This window comes from Megalops cyprinoides, chromosome 24 (assembly GCF_013368585.1).
Source record: "Megalops cyprinoides isolate fMegCyp1 chromosome 24, fMegCyp1.pri, whole genome shotgun sequence".
In the NCBI taxonomy this organism is placed as follows: Eukaryota; Metazoa; Chordata; class Actinopteri; order Elopiformes; family Megalopidae; genus Megalops; species Megalops cyprinoides.
This window is the reverse complement of record NC_050606.1, coordinates 16,910,742-16,918,094: the sequence shown is the minus strand read 5'-3', so window position 1 is coordinate 16,918,094 and position 7,353 is coordinate 16,910,742. Positions and strand designations below refer to the sequence as shown.

Below are 7,353 nucleotides of genomic sequence, written 5' to 3'. Positions count from 1 at the left end.
CATCCTTGTGAAACGAAACACAGGACAGGCAAGGAACAATGACAGCAAAACAAGAGCATTAATTCTGCTCACACTCAAACTCCACATCATTAGACCAGGTTTCGGAAACAGGAGGCATCCCATTTAATGGAAAACTACGCCATGCTTGAGCTGAGCAATTACAAAGACTGTCATGTGTATCTGGGCGTAGGTAAACATGGTTTTGTCTTAAATCAGCCATTACAATCTCCGCGGGGCTGAAAATGAATCTGACACTTTTGTTAAGCGCAGATCACCCCGCTCTACATCATCCTCCATGGTGCCAATGTGGTGCCAAAAAACCTACAATACATTCTACCCACACCACAGAAAATATGCATGGAAGCTCACCGGCACATGCAGCACGGCGGTTTTCCGTCACAGATCCAGCATAAAGCCCCCATTAGTCAGCGTGTGCTGCGGCATTGCAAATATGTCCGTTCATCTATCAAATGCCTTATCCACCGGGTCACACTCAAGCAGTCTTTGTTTTGTGTAACTACCTCAGGAGTGATAACAGCAAGTTTTCAATGGTCTGTGGTATATGACTCAAAAGATGCAATGCTTAGGTCAGTCTGTCAGAATATAGGCTCAGATTTTAGTCACAGCTGGCACAAAGGACTACTGTTTTCTCATGGGATACTAACAGGACATCAGGCTCTTCGGACATCCTAAGCGCTTTGTAAAAAACTGCAACCAAAGCTGTAAGAAAATAAATATATGCAGGAAGAAGACATTGAAATTGCATTGGTTGAATGGAGATTTATTCTGTTCATTTAGACCTCCTCCATCTGTACTTTTACCCAGTGAATAGGTAATATACGCACACAGATGTTCTAATAATGTCACTCGGGGATCCTTTGTGTGATCAAGTTGCGAGGCAAAACTCATTTGAATCTCTGTGCCTCAACTTGAGTTTCATTACAGAGAGAAAAGTGTGCCTTTCTTTTAAGTGTAAATTGTATTTTCAATATTAAAACCTCATATTGTGAGATTAAGTGAAGCTGACAGACATAAGAACCAGCTTTAAGCCATTACTGCTAATATCCAGCATTTATCCTTTCACAGATTAACCCAACACATGAAGTCAATAACTATACCGTCGACTCGCTGTGGATTTGAGGAGATGAGTATAAGCTCTGTTCTAAGCGTCAACATGGGAACCCAAAACACAGTGCAAAAACCCACCAACTAACAGAAAGAAAAGCCTTAAAATATAGTATTGACTTAAAAGGCACCCAGCTTTATTCTCTGAGAAGTCTGACATACCAGAAAACTTGTATGGTGTTCTTTGATGATTTCTCTGATTTTAAATTCCAATTACATATCATAACTGAGAAGGTGACCTAGGTGACAGTTTCCTAGAGAACAGCCCTGGTGTCTTTGATAGCCTTTTGTCTCAGAATCATGCCTTCCTTTGAAACAATATCCCTTATGTGTCTTTCATCCTTTGGTAAAAGAAACTGGCTTACAAAATATACACGTATAAAAAGATACAACTATATAGACTATGTATATAGACTATTACTTCATAAGAAAATAATGTCCACATTTACATATGTATAATATACAACACTGAGTACCTGGACCATATCGGTACACTGAGCACAGCTTTACAAAAATAACCACCTTTAAAATTACAGTATGGTTTTACAGTATGACAGTTTTTGTTCAGATTTCAAAACAAACTATTGTACATAAAACATCCAATAATTCTGACATCTCACTCAGGCATAGAGGCTCAGGTGGCTTTGATAAAACAGTGGGAAAAATATGACAGGTATTATTTTAAAAATGAATCCAATAACATTTTAATGTAAAATATCACATTCTGACCATCATAAGGTATTGCTTTTGATCAGACTCAACCACAGCTGGCCCAAAGAACAAACTAATGGAGATTTTGTCTGTCAAGTTTATCTTATACTCCCCTTTGCCTCTATAACCCTTATAACCTTGCTCAGGTGCTGGCCATACCAATGATGCAAATTTAATTGAATGTTCTATTAGTGCAAAAGACAACAACAAAAGGAACACACACTGAAAAGGTAAAGCCATCAGCTGACCTGCAGCCTTTAATTTGTAAACCTTGAATATCCTAACCGCTTCATCACAAACCAGCATGTGTCCTCAATCAGTCTAATGTCGTTCAGGGGCATGTTCTGCCTCCACGCGTTGATGTTGGCTGGTGATATGTCCCCCTCATACATCAGGTTGTACAAGTTTGTGGAGGTGGTGAACATGAGCTGGTTGAGAGCAGTGGGAGTGAGGGGTACACCCAGAAAGGAGTGTATCCGTTCCGCGGTCTCCTCCGGAAAGTGCACGACATCTTCAAACCTCACCTGGAGGTAGGTGTCCGTGGGAAGGTCCCCGCTGATGCGGAGCGTAGCGGTGGTGTGTGCCAGCCACAGGTGTGCCAGCAGCAGGACCGGGTCGGACTCAGACTGGGACAAGACCCTCTGCAGCAACCGGAACTCAGGCGCAAATCCCACGCACCTGCCCCTGCTGCTGTCTTTGAAGATCAGAGCCAGGTGCTGTGGGATGTTCTTGAGGGAATAGAGGCTGGGCTTGCTGTTGTACAACATCAGGTAGATCCAGGCCCGTGGGTCCCTCACTACGTAGATCGCACGCAAGGAGGGGCCAATCACCTCCTGGACAAAGGGAAGTTTCAAGGTCCAGCTGCCGCTCCTCAAGCTCAGGACAGCACGAGCGTTTTGGTACTGCCCGACATGCCGCCGCAGTTCCCTGATGTACTCCACATCCCTGTCCATGCTCCCCTTACCTGTGCCCCTCTGCTCGGATAATGGCTCTTTCCTCCTGGCTCTCTTCCTCTTTAGTGAGGAGGCGAGGTCGCCTTCTAGCGCCAACTTGGCTCTGCTGGTCTCGTCCAGCTGGATGTTCTGCAGGTGTAGCTTCGTGTTGTGGACCAGGGAGTGGAACCAGCCCTGAATCACTTTGAAATGCCCATTCTGGGCGTCAGCTTTCGTCCACTCACAGGCATCCACCAGGGAGTCAAACTCAAACTCCGTCTCTGGAATATCAAGGTGCTCTGTAGGGACTCGGATGTAAATGAAATCGGTGCTGTTGTAAAAAAGGTGCTTCAGAATCTCTGCTCCAGACCCAGGAAGGGTGGTTATGACAACGGTCGGAAGGGTGTAAGGGTGCGGTTCTGAAAGCGTGACTGGCACGCCAACCCCCGAGTCAGAGACTCCCTTCCATTTCACCCCACAGAGCAGCTGATCACAGCTATTGGAGACAAACAAAAGCTCAATTATCCATAGCAGGAGAACTGAGAGGAGAGTGTACCGCATGAGCTTACTGAAGCAAATGTAAAACTTTCTTCTCAAGGACAAAAATCCAATGGCAATACACAGAGTCACCCCAACTATCACGTTAACTACGAATCCAAAATCAAACACACTGTGCTCCGCTGCAGTTTGCTTTGGGACAAGTTGAGTTCCCACACCAAAGCACACGATCTGATGTTCGTTCTCTACTTTAGCAAACCCCCCGAAGCCCAAGTAGCCTAATCTGGCACCTATATCTTTATAATTTGTAGCAATGGACACTATGTTTTCAGTATTATTAACAGTCACAGACAGCCTCAGTCCATTTTTGCTGTCGTCGATGAACCTACAGTTGGACACCTTTACGTAAGGACCGTGCATCACATAGACCACCCTGCTGACTGTACTCCTCATGGGAAAAGTGACGTTGATGAACTGAGTCCATCGCTTCTTGAATTCAGCCGCCTGCTCTGCCTCCTGTATCCTAGGGGCCGGGCTGAAGTTCTGATTGTCGAGCCAAAACATTTTGTAATGGGCGTCCCACACGTCCATCAGAGCCCCGTTGAACTTTTCCATGAACCTGTGTGGGACGTACTTGAAATCGATGTCCAGGTTGTGGAAGAAGGCACTGAGCGTGTTGAGAGGAGAGTCCTCCCGCTTCTCCACGTGGTCCACCACCAGCAAAGTCTGGGAGTTGAGAAGCACCAGAGCACGATACACACTTTTGAGCTTCATGGCTGAGGAGTACGCTGGCGCCGACTCGCCGCTAACGAACATGGAGTCTTGGTGGGAGGAGGCCGTGATGACCTCGCCAGCGGTGTCTCCCACCTCCTCGTCTGCCCAGCGCAGCCACTTGGCACACTCTCCCAGCTGCCCCTCCCACGGCGCGTTGCATTGGCTGGTTGGAGAAGGGGCAAACACCAGCACATTGTTTAGGTAGCTGTATTTGGGCCCATACAGTGCTTCAGACACGAAAACCTGCCCGTTGGGCGCAAAAGTGAAGGAGTTCTGGTCGGGGTGCTCATGCCCTGGGTTGAAACTGTTCCAGCCTTCAACCCAGGAGTAGGGCTTGGCATGGACAATATCATACACTGCCCGACCACCAAGCTTACCAGATTTGAAGGAGACAAACGTGTTACCCTGGCTGTTGGGCATTCCTGCCCCATATGTCACCACGCCCCAGTTGGAGAAGATATGCATCCTCGCGTTGCCATATCCAGGGGGTGGCTGGGGGATGAAGTTGGCATTATACCAGATGTATTCTGTGTGCAGAGTAGTCCAGCGCTGGGCTGAGGACTGACCCATGGGGCCATCTTTGGGCCGGTGTTTTCGGATCTGCTGAGCCAGCCAGTTGCCTGTGCCGTTCCGCAGGACGAAAGCGTCCAGGAACACCAGCTGGCTCTCTGGCCCGTAAAACCAGTTGTAGTTTGAGTCAGCTATGCCCACAGTCCTCTGAAAGCCAGGCAGCAGGGTGGCGTAGTAGAACCAGAAGTGCGCCCTGAGCCAGTTGTTGTGCGTGTTGTCGATGTTGAAGTGGCGCTGCGCCAGGAACACGTACTGTGTGATGGACTTGGCCGTGTAGCTTCCGTAAGCCACACCCTCGTCTAGGGACCCGTCCACAATGTGGTTCAGCAGGAACATGGTCTTCTCCATGTAGTTGACCGACACCTGCTTCCAAATCATCGTTTCCGGGTCGTTGTGCTCCCCGGCCACTATGGCGCCGGTCAGGATGGCTAAGATGTTGGTGGTTTGGTGGTTCTGTAAGAACTGCTTGCCCCACCCCCTGTACTTAGACAGCTCGTACAGCTCCTCAGTTGCGGCGCGTATTTTCTTGAGGTAAGTGCCCCTTCGGCGCGTGTCCAAGGAGGCGTAAATGAAATCGTAGGCGGTGGCGAACCCGGTGAGGGAGTGAGCCATGGGCACCTCGTCATTGGGGGCACTGGTCACCATCCAGTCTGGGTACTCCGCCATCCGGTCCATGTACTTCACCAGAAACTTGAACGCCGCGGCGTCCTCCGGGCACACCAGGCAGTAGAGGGCGAGCGGGGGGAGGTTATTCCCGTAGATCTCGTTCCACTTGCTGGTGAACTCCTCATGCTTCACCGGCGGCAGGTAGAGAGCAGCGTTGGACAGCATGGTGATGACGGCCGCCCGGATCACTTTGAAAAGGTGGCTGTGAGTGGTGCTGGACCTCTGCCTCAGCAACTGTACATCCACCTGGTCGAAATAAAGATTGGGGTGAAGGTTGTCCGCCATGTGCTTCCACTGCTCCGTACCACTGTCCTCCGCGAGCCTGACCTGCTCCAAGTCATCGCTAAAAACATCTTTGTCTGAGGCATTAAAGACACCGGAGAAGGCAGCAGCTCCCACTGCCAAGAATGATAATAAAACCAGAGACCGCCTAGCACACTCAGCAGCCATGATCCAACAACCAGATGTGTTTTTTCCCCCTTTTTCTCCTTTGTCTCCCCCACTCCAACTGTTCCTTTTTGTATTTTTTAAAATAATTATTATTACTATTTGAAAGCTGTTCTGCAAACTGTGTCCCTAGGAAGTGTTTTCCTACCACATGAACTGTTTCTTTTAGGATCACAACAAAAATTTAAACAGCAAAAAGTTTACTTTTTTCCAGCTGTTATGACCCTGTAAATGTTAGTTTCATTCTGTCGAACCAGTTTTCCACCCACACAGACGTTTTGGATCCAGGAAATAATGAGCAGAATTTTTTCTCATTTTACAGCTCTCCTAGTAAGTTATAACAGCCCAATAAACAAGTCTGACTTGAGTTCAGATTCAGTCCGAGTCTCTTGGTGAGTTGTGGTAGCATGTGTTCCATTTGACAGTAAATTAAACGCTAAAAACAAAAAGGCATGTGCATATGTCATATACCTATCATAGAATAAGCAGAACAGTCATTAACAGTTTAACTGTCCAACGCTACAAAGTAACATCGTAGGACGACGTCGCTCTATTCTGTTTAGACTTACGCTTAGAAATTAAAGCTGTACGTCTCTGGAAAGATGTAAAAAGGTCTTTGGAGGCAGAATATTTATATCCAGTGAAATCTGATTTCCAAAACGTACGCCACGCAGGGAGTGGGAGAAAGACGGCGAGTATAATAATGAGATTAATGATTCTCAAATCGGCAAACATCCGTTCGTGCTGGAAAACAATCAAATCCAAAATCCAGACGCACAAGTTTTCGTAGCCACGTCTTATCTTTGCCGATGCTGCTGAGGACGAAATGCCAGCACCAGGCATCTCTCCTGGCGAGCTGCAACAAACTGGTATTGTTCGTAATGTTCTCTCCTTCCCAAAACATGTTCCCCGGGATTTACAGTAACCAGTCCACACAAGCCAGTCTCCAGTCCATTCATAAATACCCCAAGGCTTGTATTCCTCTTGCTCTCGCCCCAGTGGAAACACAGAGAGACCAAACTAAACAGATCTCGCCACAGTCCACGGAAAACTACATTGGGCTATTGCCGAATTCTCCTACTGACATGGGTTAATTCCTCTCGGAATTTTGCTTGCTCCATTCGCTGGTTTATCCCACTTTTCCTGTGAGAAGAACTTCCGTTAAAAGAGAGAGAAGAAAAAACAAAAGGAAGTTCGTCTTGCCAAGTATTCCAGGAATTGTATAGTGCACTAAGTGATGATGTACCACGAACACAGAGAACCGATGTATAAAAATAAAAATATTCGTTGTGCGTTTCTTCTCTACTACCACAGCAGGTGTGTTATGCTATAATATTCCTAAACGGACAGAGGCTTTCGATTGCACGGAGCTAAAATGCGTGTGACCGTACCTACTTATTCCAAGGTCTGATTCTTTCTAATTTCGTGGAAAAATACTATACTTCGTTGACTCTAGAGGGCGCTGGGACGTTATAACAGCCACAGCGTCAGAAGTGAAATAGACTGAAGAGTGAAGCTTAGAAGCTTCTAAGACGAAGTTTAGACGAGGTATGGTAACAAGACGTGCTGTGTGTATGCGCATGTATATATATAAATTCAGTCAAGAAATAGCCATAGTCATTCAATATTC

The 7,353-nt window shown here is 46.9% G+C and overlaps 1 protein-coding gene across 1 annotated transcript; it reads right to left on the bottom strand.

The window, feature by feature from the left end:
- Positions 1-1,772: 1,772 nt before the first annotated feature.
- On the bottom strand, positions 1,773-7,119 carry dsela (dermatan sulfate epimerase like a). Its single transcript, XM_036518575.1, has one exon. The coding sequence runs from the start codon at positions 5,724-5,726 to the stop codon at positions 2,094-2,096; it is 3,633 nt and encodes a 1,210-aa protein (XP_036374468.1). The 5' UTR covers positions 5,727-7,119; the 3' UTR covers positions 1,773-2,093.
- Between the last annotated feature and the right edge of the window lie 234 nt (positions 7,120-7,353).